We start from the raw sequence: 13,088 nt of genomic DNA on the forward strand, positions 1-13,088 counted from the left end.
TGAGCTGTAGTTGATTCAGAGTCAGCCTTTGGGCTGGTTTCTGTAATCATGTGTCCACTTTATGACTGAAAGGTTCTGTGGGACAATCTGCAGATTTTCAAACTTGAAATCTTGGGGTTTCCAAATTTTCCCCTCTTTGTCATGGTGTGTGTGTGTTGCGTTTGTTTTTGTTTTTTGTTTTTTTTGTTTTGTTTTGTTTGTTTTTGGGGGGGCAAAATGTTTCACAACTCCATGTTGGGTACTCCAAGTACCCAAAGGAGCACTTGCAAAGCTTTAGGGAAGACGTTATTTTGGCCAACCATGCTCACATTTCACTGGTGTGGCCTTCATCAGCACAAAATCAGACATGCAGAGCTGTGTTGCTGTGGTGACCCCTTGTGAATACGGAGGCTGCCAAAAGTAGTTTACTTTCATTTAAACTTGGAACAAGTGGTTTGGTCAATTATAATTTTGTAATAATGCTTCTTGGTAATAAATGTTATGCTATTGGAAATCCTGGTTATTTCCCTGTAAATGTTGCCACATTTGTTGTTTGAGCAGCAGACTTGAGTATGTGGGTTGCACCCATGAGAAACTTGCCAAACCTTTGCCAATGGCAAACAGCTTATTCTGCTATTAACTGTTGCTTGGTGGTGTTTATTGGAATCGGATGCCTTTAAAAGACTGTCAAAAAAAAGTGTTTGTAAAATCTTCTTTGGCTGCTCCCTTTAGGGGTCGCCACAGCAAATCATCTGCCTCCTACATTCTTGAACCTTCCCTGTGGTCTTCCTCTTTTCCTCCTGCCTGGCAGCTCAATCTTAAAAATCCTTTGTCAAATATATCTCCACCATGGCTCGTCTCAACATGTCACTACCTTTTTCTCTAAACAGCTTAATCAGAGCTGTCCCTCTGGTATACTCAGCAAGTGGTGATTATTAATTAATTATTATTAATTATAGAAAATATCCAGTAAACCTTGTTGATGTTGCAATGTTCATCTTCTGTGGAACAGCAGCGCCATCTTGAGGCTATTGTCAGAAATGCAGAAACTTACATTTTACAGTGCATGCATGTCCTGGTTTGTGCTCTAAAATAAAAACTAGGAGGAGATATTCAAATTATCTATGTTTAAATAATTCGAATATTTAATCATTTACGTATAAAAACGGCAAACTGTTTTTATACGTAAATGATACGTTCTGCTATAGCAAAACGGCCGAAATACAATTATAGCCAAATAAAAGTGAATGTGACAGAAATAGATAAATAAATGATAAATCACTGTAAGCAGATAAACTCAATTAAGTAGAAAAAGTCAAATAAAGGAGCTCAATAAGAAAAAAAGATGGATATCTGGCACACTGACCTCGATACATAACATGTTTGACAATACGCGCACACACACACCCTAGTTGTGTGTGTCGGCTTTGCCCTGGAGGTGAACTTTATCGGCCGCTCACTAACAGCCGCAGCAGGTACATGTGATGATTCGCGTTGCACCACTCCCGAGTTTAGTGATCGTGGTCTGACTGAAGACACACCCGGTTTATTTGGGACTCACACTCAGACGTGTTAGCGTTACATTTTATTTCGCACAACTCACGAAGTTGGCTAGCTAACACTAACGTCGTTGAGCTAGCCTGCCAGGCGGCGTTAAAGTGTTAAAGGTAACGCTGAGTTAAAGGAAATGTTTTCAGACTATCGCAGTAAATATAAAATATGGACTTTCTTCAGCTAACAGCGGTGGCCGTCACCTCCAGCGATCCCTGACACACTGCAACATCAGGTAAGAGGAGCTAGCATGCTACGTTACCAGGGTAGCTAGTCGCTAGATGTGTTTGAGTGACTTTTTCTGAATATCTGAAACTAATCTGCCTGTTGGAGCTCACATCTTTGGTCGCTTTAAGGCAGTTATATGACTTAAGAACAGCTGGCTTGTGAATGTTGGCCGATGTCCTAACTTCACCTTACCACACTGGTGACAGCTAGCTAGCCAGCTAAATTAGCCGCTACACCGGCAACCTCAATGTTTTGAAATGTGACTCATGGCTGCCATCTGATTTCTCCAGTTTGAATCCACTGTGGCCTAACCTAACCGGTTTCAAAACGGCAGCGGCAGCACGGGAGAAACTGGACCCGTCCGGCTCAGCATCCGGCTCAAAGATGGAGTTGGCAGCGGTGAGTGCTGCCATGTTTGTCATTGACAGCATGCAGACAAACGGTCAATTACCTGATGCGACACGTTTCCCTCATATAACAGTTGGGATTTTTAGCGCAGGGAACCATGAGTGATGTCTGTCGCTTACTTATAGAAATGCCATTTTAATTGTAGCTCTCAGTATTTCTAGGGAAATGCACACCTTTTATGACAGTATAGACCCACAGGCGACTTCATTAGGTACAGGCTTGTACACTGTAATCCTAAAGTGATGAAAATTTTTAGCAACAATACTCAGATAGGCAGTAACATTTAAACAATGCTCTATTATGTTGGTACTATGAGGCCCAAAGTCGTCACACTCACAAAATATAACACACATTACACCAAAAACAGCATGCTATGATGTGGTTTACACCAATTTTTAACCATACTGTCCAAATCTGACAGCAGAAATTGAGATTCATCCAACCAGACTCATCCGCTTGCTCATAGGGCCTTGACTTGATTGTTGGGGTTTTCTCTATTTTCTCAGTATTATTGTAGGGTCTTTACCTTACAATGTAAAGCGCCTTAAAACTCTTTGAAGAAATTCAATTCAATCTTATTCTATCGTTTATTGTCAAGTATTGGTGCAAATTGACGCCCATGTGAATTATAGCCTCATTTTCCTATTTCCTTATCTATGGACTGGCAACATTGTGATCTTCTGCTCCTGTAGCCCATCTGCGTCAAGGTTTGACCTGTTGTTTGGTCAGAGATGCTCTTCTGCATACTTGCGATGTAACGAGTAGTTATCTGAGTTACTGTTGCTTTAGTTAAAGGTCAAAGCAGTGTGGCCATTTTTCTCTGACCTCTGACACCAGGAAGGTATTTTTGCTGTTACACACTGGATTTGTTTTCCTTTGTTTAGGACCGTTCTCTATAAACCTTGGAGATGACTGTGTAGGAAAATCCCAGAAAATCAGCATTTTCCGAAATCCTCAGACCAGCCTGTTTGGCACCAACAGCAGTGTCATGTTGAAGGTCACTTAAATTATCTTTCTTCCCTATCCTGATGCTCTGTTTGAACTTCAGCAGGTCATCTTGACCATGTTTACATTAATTAGATTAGATATTTGCATTAACGAGTAGTTGAACAGTTATTCTTAATAAAGTGGCTGGTGAGTGTATAGCTTCATATTTTCTCCTGTTAAAACTAAAACTAGCATCCTTACGATTGACCTAAATGTAAAGTCCACGTGAACCGCTCCATGACTCATGCTATTTGAAAAAGATGCATTTTAGCACTGAGCTATACAGAGGGGCGAGCACCAAATACAGACGCGCGAGTGTGTGTTTGAAAGATAAAGATAGAAGCCCATAGAAAAACGTGGGCTAGATTAAGCTTCTGCTTTGGCTGCTGAAATGGGGGGAGGGAGGGAGGACGGGAAGCAGGAGAAAAGCCATTGTAGGTTGGCGAGAGCGAGAGAGCGAGCGAGCGAGCGAGCGAGGGGAAGGTTTGTAAGAGATGGAAGTTTATTTTATAATATGTTATTTGTAAGAGCAGCATCACAGATAGAGGGAGGTGAAAGTGGGGAAAATGCAGGAAAAACAGGATTCTCAGAGCCGAGCCCCGGGCATCCCGGGGAAGGTAGGACAGCATCTTCGTGCTTAACGTGTGATTTAAAGTGTCTCGTGTGTGTGTGTGTGTGTGTGTGTGTGTGTGTGTGTGTGTGTGTAAAGGCAACGTATAGAAGGCTGATTATGATCATTTGTGGTTTGTTATTGTTGTTGGAATATTTATTTATTTTTGCCAATTGATATAATTTCTGTTTAATAGTTTACCTTCAGGTGTAGCTAAATTTAGCCCCTGTCTGCGTGTCACATTCTGGCTGCCTTTTTGTCTACAAGGCATGTACCCACTGATAATGTTGAGTCTCACTTTAATTCTATGCAACAGACAGTGTGTGTGTGTCTGTGAGTGAGTGAGTGAACTGTCTCTACACATCTCCATCATCTCCACTGTGTATGAACCTGGCCTCTGCTCTGTGCTAGAGGGTATTTTACTGCAGTGGAAATGTCACACAAACATATTTAGATTTTAATCTTAAGTCCAATTCATGTATATTTATGATATGATATTTTCTTTGCTTTGTCAAGCTGTTTTTTATGCACAGTTGTTTGAGAATGAATATATACAGATTTCTCTGGCATTCAGCAAGAGGTGACCAGTGGTGAAGAAGATGCTGAACGGCATATTTTTCTCGTTATCCTCTTTACACTGTGACTAATCCTTTACATTTCTTTCTACTTTATCTCCCTTCTTGTCTGTTTTCTGTCTCTGTCCTCTTTTCTGGTCCGCCATTTCTTCCTCGCTTGTCCTCTCATTGGTTTTCTCCCATCCTTCCTTTTCCTCGTCTCTCTGTCGGTCTCCATCGTCCCTCTTTATGTCTGTCGTTGTCCTCAGGCTCACCCAGCTCTCAAAGCCTTTATGTGTGGCTCCCTCAGCGGCACCTGCTCTACACTCCTCTTCCAGCCTTTGGATCTGGTGAAGACACGACTGCAGACCCTGCAGAACAATGCCAAGCCCGGGTGCGTGCACACACATTCACACAGATACACAGTGAGAACATTTCACCTGCATGTACATCAGACACGTGTACATCAACATGCCTCTGATATTATCCTTTTTTCTCTCCCCCTCTCTTTTTCCGACTTTAACCCACTCACACACACATACAAAGCATAAGAGGACAAAATTTGCTGGCAGTGCCAGCCTCAATCTCTTGGTATGACCCATATGGGGCAATTAGTCACACCAGCAGCATGTAATTATACTGTCAGGCTGCTGGGTTGCAATTACCTCCACTGAGAACAGCAAATGTAAACATCTAAAAGTGGATTTTTATTTATTTCTGTGGTAATTGATTTCACAATGGCGATTCACCACAGCTATAACCATTTATTGTCAGCATGTCTTTGAGTGTTTACAGTACTGTGCAAAAGTCTTGGGCCACCCCTCATTTATTTATGTTTTGCTTTGAAAATTGAAAACTAGTGGAGCAGTGTATGGAAATAGTTTGACTTTCAAGTCATTAGAACTGTACAATATTTGATGTAGCTGCTTTAATCCGTCAAAACAGTCTGAACTCTCCTGGGCAAATTTTCTTGTCATTTCTTTCAGTAGTCTTCAGGGATAGTTCTCCAGGCTTCTTCAAGGACGTTCAAAGCTCTTCTTTGGATGTTGGCTGCCTTTTGTTCTGTTCTCTCTTAAGGTTGAGGTCACTGCTGAGGTCTGGGCTCTGGGGAGGCCAATCCATTTTCCTAAGAACACATCACGCTGAACATGCCGAATTTTCAGCTAATAGCTCTTTGGGAATCACCTTCTTGGTGCAAAAATAGTGTTTCATGCCTGTCAAACTGTGGTCTCTAGATTTAAGTAAAGAAAATGGGAACAAATGATGTGTTTTTATGACAGGCTGCTCTTAAAAAAAGAGTCCCTAAAGATCCATCCATCCACTTAGCTTATCCTTATCTGGTATGGGCCGGAGCCTATCCCAGTTACTATAGGCCAAGAGCCGAGGTACAACCAGGAAGAGTCGCCAATCTGCTAACACAGAGAGACAGACAACCATTCGCACTCACGTTCACACTTGGGGGCAATTTAGAATCACCAATGAATCTAGCCCCACTAACTACAGTTCTTTGGACTGTGGGAGGAAGAGGACCCATGCAAACATGGGGAGAACATGCAAACTCCACACAGAAAGATGGAGTCGAACTCATGACCTACTTGCTGTGAGACAACAGTGCTAACCGCTGTGCTGGCCGTGCCTAAAGATACAATTTAGAATTAAATTTTTTTTAAAGTTGTTTGTTTATAGACACAACACTTGTTCATCCTTTGAGTTACGTGTCTTATTTTATGCTCTAATGACTCATAGGTCAGTGTTAAGTGGCTTAACAAACAAACAAACAAAACAAATTCCTGAAAGTGGTCGGGTGCAAGGACTGGACTGAAAATTGGTGAAAAAGCAGCCAATTTCCAAATAAAAAAAACTTTGGAAGACCTTCAGAAAGCCTGGCTCCTTGGAAGCAAAATATAAATTAGAGGTGACTTAAGTTTTTTTGCACAGTAGTGTGTAATGTTTTTTTGTTGTTTGCACAATTTATTTTGTTTGTATTGATTTCAAATTTTTGTCTTGCAGCGCACCCAAGGTGGGAATGTTTAGCGTTTTCATCAATGTTATTAGGACAGAGAAGTTCTTCAGTCTGTGGAAAGGTGTTTCACCGGTGAGCAACTGAATGCACCGTTTTCATTATTTACAACAACTCCTGTTTGTTGCACGTTTGTACGCAGATGGCTTCCCCTCCCCTGAGCCTGGTTCTACCAGAGGTTTCTTCCTTTTGAAAGGGAGTTTTTCCTTCCCACTGTGGTTGCTCATAAGGAGTTGTCTGATTCTTGGGGTTTTCTTTTGATTATTGTATGGTCTTTACCTTACAATAAATAGAACTTTTGGGCGACTGTTGTTGTATTTTGACGCTATATAAAAGAACTGAATTGAAATTTTATTCTCCCACCAACACTCAAACTCATAGCGCATGCTGCTCTCTAAGAAACCCATACAAATTAAAATGTGACACATATATATATATATATATATATCTTTCTTTTTAACCAAGACAACAAAAACTGTTACTTCTCCTTCTGCAGTCATTTGTGCGCTGCATCCCTGGGGTGGGTATCTACTTCAGCACCTTCTACTCCCTGAAGCAGCACTTCTTCCTGGACCGAGCTCCCAACGCTGGCGAGGCTGTTCTGCTCGGAGCGGGTGCCAGAGCTGTGGCTGGAGTCTGCATGTTACCATTCACAGTCATCAAGACGCGCTTCGAGGTATCTACCAGCTAACAGACTCTGACGCCAGATGGTCAGAGATGAAATATCTACTAATCTTCTCACATCTGTTTTTAAATAAAGTTGTTGTGGAACTGCTTTTAGTCAGAGGTTTTTGCTCTATTTTATTATGACCCTCTTTTCTGTGGAGACGCGTAGTGTGGATACAAAGGCATTCATTTACATCTATTGTCACTCAATCAATTTTTCTGTGTTTTTCAGAGTGGCTTTTACAGTTATGCGAGTGTGCCCGGTGCTCTGAGGAGTATGTATGAGACGGAGGGAATCAGGGCTCTGTTTTCTGGGCTGACTGCCACGCTGCTCCGTGACGCTCCTTTCTCCGGCATCTACGTCATGTTTTACAGCCAGGCCAAGAGAGCGCTGCCTCAAGGTGAGAGTCACGCTCAGTCAGCAGATCAAAATGGAGGCTAAGAAAAATGTGAAGAGTTATGTTTTGTACACCTGCTGAGCAGAAATTTGCATTAGTGTTTTAACGTTTGTGCAGAAAATCAATCGGGTGGATTTAGTGCTTGTACAGTATGTTCTGTGAGCAAAATCAGTAAAGCTGGGCACAGACTGATAATGAATGACTGAAGAAGCAAATTGGGTGGCAAAAAATTCTGCATACGTATGTGCAAGCAGCTGTATGCTGCACAGGACGGATGCCAAGTGACAAGGCCTCAAAAAGTAACAATCACATTTATTCACGTCCACCGCAGAAGGTAGCCCAGCTTATATGAACCATTAGAGAAAGTCAGTTATTTTCTTTGACAAGTCCCTCCATCGTGTAGCAGTTTCTACATTCACATAACACACGAAATATCCTCGATTCAGTCTTGGGAGCAGACACAAATCCCTTTGTGGTTGTGTCAGGAAGACCAGCCAGGGTACAAATCTACCCAATCAAAATATGCGGAGATGCCCGCTGTGACGGCCCCTTGTGAATAAGAGAGCTTTTATTTAATTATAAGCAAAAATCCTGAACTTGATGCATTCCCATTTTCACAATTCCTTTCCATTTCACACATTTTGTTTGTGCTAAAAGCACTTGATGTAAAACATTTGAAGCAACATGTTGTGGAAAACCCTCACTGTGAGCACTGATGTCTTGGTAGCGCTTCATAATACAGCTCTGATGTAGTTTCCCAACTTTTACCATGTAAACAAATTAAATGGTTTATGGCGAATGCTTAAAATGTAGGTAGAGAGAAAAAAACTGAGTAACAATAATTATACTGTGAGTATATTGTAAGAAAGAAGGTTGTTTTCCTTTTGTAAATTATAATTATCTAGTAATATTAGAGGTTCATGTTTTATTATTGTGTAACCTTACTTCTGTCTCTTGTTGTAGTTGCACAGTATCATTGAGGGGATGTGAGGGCTTTTAATTGCAGTGTGCAAAAGGGGTTCTTACATGGTAATTGCAAGTTACTATTAGGAGTGAAGGCTTTAATATAGAATATCCTATTTCCCCTTCTTGCTCTGTAATTAAACAGTATTATTAAGATGATGGGAGGCCTGCGTTATAGAGCATCCCATTTCTCCTAATAGTAACTTGTAATTACTGTCTAAAATGGGTTCTTGCCTTGTAATTGCAAGCTACTGTTAGGGGTGTGGCCAAGTGAATTGGTGATGTACATTAGGGCTGTCGCTATCAAACATTTAAATAATTGAGTATCGATTAATAGAGTAATGGGATAAGGCAGCCATTCTCAAAATACCCTTTCACACTACTGATAAATACTTTTGTCTTATTAATGAGCAATAATAAATATTCAAAGGAGAAAAGCACAGGTCTTTAAAAATCCACTGCTTCATGGTTTAACATTTTTAGAAACTGCAATATTTTTAGTATTTTACCCAAAAACAACATCTGTCAAAAACATCAACACTCTCACTGTATTTACATGCCAATAAAAATGTGGGTGAAATGCTCGCACTTACACGGAGACACCTGAGCGCTACAGAGTTTTGGATTAAACATTAAAACATCACAGCAAAAAATTTGTGTCAAATATTCTTTATAATCGAGTTACTCAATGAATCATCGCAGCTCTTTGTGAAACTGATTTTTAATGTTTTCCACATATTTTTCTCTTTCTGTGGTTTGACTGATTGTTTTTATTTAAATCATCTGACATACTTAAGTTCTCTTCTCTCAGAGGTGACCTCGGCGCCCTACGCCCCGCTGGTGAACTTCAGCTGTGGGGTGATTGCGGGTGTCATGGCATCAGTAGTAACGCAGCCTGCAGATGTAGTGAAGACTCACATTCAAGTCAGACCCTCCCACTGTAGCACAGCAGGTGCAGTTCGCCGCATCTACACGGTGTGTACTCACGTTCTTGTTGTGTTTTTCAGTAAGAAGCAACACTTTCACTATTATATAACATCTAACTGAGGATTACTGCTCTGGCCTTTCCTTCAGGAGCACGGCATGGCTGGGTTTTTTCGTGGAGCTGTGCCCAGGTCTCTTCGACGCACTCTCATGGCTGCCATGGCTTGGACTGTGTATGAACAGCTGATGGCTCGAATGGGCCTCAAATCCTGAAGAGCAAAAGTTTTTAGCCGCAAGAAAAGGGAAAGAGCTATAAGGGGATAATTCTGTATTATTATTATTATTATTATTATTATTATTATTATTATCATCATCTAAGAAGTAAATGGAGCTGAGGAGCTTACAGGGTCAGTGAGCCAGCAGTAACAAGATACTAAGCAAAGGAAGCAGGTGGATAAATGCCTGAAAAACATGAGTAAGAGTGCTCTGTTTGTGTGTTTGCTGTGTGTGTGTGTGAAACTGTTTGGGACTGTGATGTTACACCTGAAGCACTCTTATGTCCATCTCGGACTGTAGTGACACTCCCTGCTGTGAAGTGAACTCGTCCCTCCTAATATTTATGTTCCTGAGGTATGGCTAGCAATCAGAAAACGGGGCCAGTGGCTCTTCTGGGTAACAGAGTTGCCTTTGATGATGTTTTAAAATAACGTAGAAACAAACGAGACACTCGACAAGCTGGTGTCCCGTACATCCGATGAAGAAGCAAAGCACTGCAGGTTCTGCCATATTCGTTATGACAAGATTGAGCAATGTTTCATACTTGCTGACTGATCTCTTTTTTAAGAAGCAGAGAAGTTTATTTGTTTCAGGCTCAGACAATCACAAGTACTCACACAGCTGCATTATGGGAAAATCGAGGCCAATGCTAATAACTGTGTTAAAGCCTTTGTTGCTGTATTGCTTAAAACTTTGCTAGCTACATTTATATAAAACTATGGTGCGTTTTTGACTCGGCGTAATGATAGCCACATCTGTAGCTAAATCACTGAATAGCAGTGATTTCATCTCACGAGGAAAACCCAACAAAAAAGTCAGGATTTTATGGATTTTTTTTTTAATGAATTTTATAAATAAAATGTTTGATTATTTGTAGGATTTTCATTTTGAGACAACCTGTGGAGCTTCTCAGTAGCACTGTGGTTTTGATTCTCGGTAGTTTTGTTTGTTTTCTGCACACAGGAGTAGCATGACACTCATAACACACATATATATATATATATATATATATATATATATATATATATATATATATATATATATATATATATATATATATATATATATATATATATATATATATATATATATATATATATATATATATATATAAAAAAAGGCAACTTTGAGTTTATTTTATGATGAGGGATTAGATTTTTGTAGGAAACACTGAATGTAAACACAGATTTCTGTGTTTAAAAGAAAACTCCACCTTTAAAGGCGCTGCAGGTTGCCCTTCTCCCTGCATTTAAATGAGCACTTTCACAAATTTATTTTCTTAGTATACATATATATATTTAGGTTACCGGGCGAAGTTGAAGTCATTTAAGTATTTCAGGTTTTGCTGAAGTCAGGTACCTCCTATGATCAAACATTATTTCCAGAATATTAAGCTTGCAAGTGAAGCATTGCTTAATCATTGTGCTGAAATGTTTATAAAGGTTTATAAAGAGTCCATACCGGTGATGGAGCTGTGGATCTTGTCTTTGTACAGCCTCATTCTGGAATTGTAAATATGTGACTTAATACAGAGTTGCTGATTTAACAAAAAAAAAAAGGGCACACTAATGAATTCCTGTAGAGTGTTTGCATAGATGTTATTTATTTTTAATATAAAAGACGAGGTGATGTAATAGAGAATAATGTCTTTGTGTCTGTACGTAAAATGCAAACTGAAAGACCACTCGGTGCGATCTTAGAACGGCGAAGGTTGCCACCAAGAAGTAATTGTGTGTTTTACGTGATAGGAGTTTTTAATAATGGCTTCCTGTGAGTCAGCAGATAAGCCCAGTTTAATGAAAGAGAGGCGCTGAGCGTCTCTTCAGCCCTACGGGGTGTTTAAAGGAAAAATGACAGGTAGTGAAGTACGAGTTCATTTAAAAGCCTCCATGTTTGCTGTCTTAACTTGAGCTGTGCCATAATTCACACCTCCTCACCTCCATTGTTGTGACTGTCCTGCATTCAGTGTTACAGTAGACACTCTGTCTGTGCGCGTGTTTGCTTAGACAGATGCTGTGCCTGTCTGATTTTTAAGTTGAATAAAAATCTCCTGTTTTTTTTTTTTTGTTTTTTTTTTTTCCAAAAGTGATTTTGACTTTGTGGTGTTATAAATGAAGAGGAGTTTGACATTTGATCATTTTATTCGCAGTTTTGTATCCAGAACATCTCTTCTAAACCATACCGACTACAATGTGAACCACGTTACTGACAGAACATGCATGTTGCTATTAAACACAGTCATGATAAACATACAGAATTAGATGATGTAACACATTCAATAGATATTATCTAGTGCTAGCCTGTGAGAACAATGATGAAGCATCGGCATGTTATCATATACAGTTTCCCACATAATGTATGGAGGGCATCTTTAAATAATTAAATGTGTTATCAATTAAAATTTTAAATGCATTAAAATTTTTTAAATGAAATGAATTTGTTTATATATTTAATATTCAGTGTTAATTAATGAGACATTTAATTAACTAATGACACTTAAATAATTGTTTTTATTTAATTCATTTTGGCACCCAAAGCCATGAAATTATATTTATAATAAATGTATTGTGCAATCTGTTCTCATTCTAAAGCCATCAAAGACGATGTTATTATCTACTACTCTCCAAACTCTTATTTTGAAAGTTCAGTCTTCAGTCTGCTAGCCTCCTGCTGAATCCCTTGCTGAAAACGGTCCTCAGCATCAATCAGTTGTCTCAGGTCTCTCCTCCGATATCAGGCGCACTTCAATCCACTGCAGCTGGACTGCATCAGAAGCCTTTTTGTGCTCTGAAGATTCCCTGTGAACTGGATGGCCGCTCTAATCAGCACTCACAGCTGGAAGCTTTGGGCTGCTCTCTTTTTCTTTTCTCCCTCCCCTCACTCCTAACCTAACTAGTCATGGCAGATGACCTCCCCTCCCTGAGCCTGGTTCGGCTGGAGGTTTCTTCCTGCTAAGAGGGAGTTTTTTCTGTCTAACGTCACAAAGTACTTGCTCATAGGGGGTCGCTTGATTGTTGGGGCTTTCCACTATAGGTTGTTAAAATTGGTGCCATGTAAATAAGCCTGGATTGAACTGAAATGCTGCAGAGCAGAACGATGAACGCTGTCACCAGCTGCAGGCCAAGACATTGGAACTGGAGTACCTCCACAGACCGAGGAACACACTGGATCAGCAGCTGATTATTGATGAATATGGTTAAGAAAGAACAGATCTTCTCTGGCTCTCTGTGGGAAACATTGATACAGCAGCACAGCATGTTGGAAGCCTTTCTCTTAAACCAGCCTAACATTAACAAAGATGACATCAAGTAATGCTACTTCACTAAAGATTAAAAACCAAAACGGTTGTCAAACTTATGAGAATCCATTTTTAAGAGTCTTTTACACATGCAAAAGTTTCTAAATGAATGTTTACATCTAAGTTAAATTCTAAAAAACATTCTCACACTTTTTCTACATTTTTTTTTTGAAAAATAAAGCTGACAGACATTCGTGTTGTGTTTGTCATTCTGCGCTACATAGGA

At 39.9% G+C, this 13,088-nt stretch overlaps 1 protein-coding gene across 2 annotated transcripts; it reads left to right on the forward strand.

Annotated features, from left to right (window-relative positions):
• Positions 1 to 1,398: 1,398 nt before the first annotated feature.
• On the forward strand, positions 1,399 to 10,555 carry LOC134628646 (mitochondrial glycine transporter B-like). 2 transcript variants are annotated; one of them, XM_063475383.1, is made up of 8 exons: positions 1,399 to 1,765; positions 2,049 to 2,157; positions 4,587 to 4,711; positions 6,328 to 6,412; positions 6,834 to 7,013; positions 7,236 to 7,404; positions 9,176 to 9,339; positions 9,439 to 10,555. In XM_063475383.1, exons 2-8 carry the CDS (start codon positions 2,143 to 2,145, stop codon positions 9,559 to 9,561), a joined length of 861 nt encoding a protein of 286 aa, XP_063331453.1. In that variant the 5' UTR covers positions 1,399 to 1,765; positions 2,049 to 2,142; the 3' UTR covers positions 9,562 to 10,555. The 2 variants fall into 2 exon arrangements, with proteins under 2 accessions (XP_063331453.1, XP_063331452.1); XM_063475382.1 differs by lacking the exons at positions 1,399 to 1,765; positions 2,049 to 2,157 and adding an exon at positions 3,595 to 3,770.
• Positions 10,556 to 13,088: the final 2,533 nt, after the last annotated feature.

Source organism: Pelmatolapia mariae, linkage group LG6, assembly GCF_036321145.2.
Source record: "Pelmatolapia mariae isolate MD_Pm_ZW linkage group LG6, Pm_UMD_F_2, whole genome shotgun sequence".
Classification (NCBI taxonomy): domain Eukaryota; kingdom Metazoa; phylum Chordata; class Actinopteri; order Cichliformes; family Cichlidae; genus Pelmatolapia; species Pelmatolapia mariae.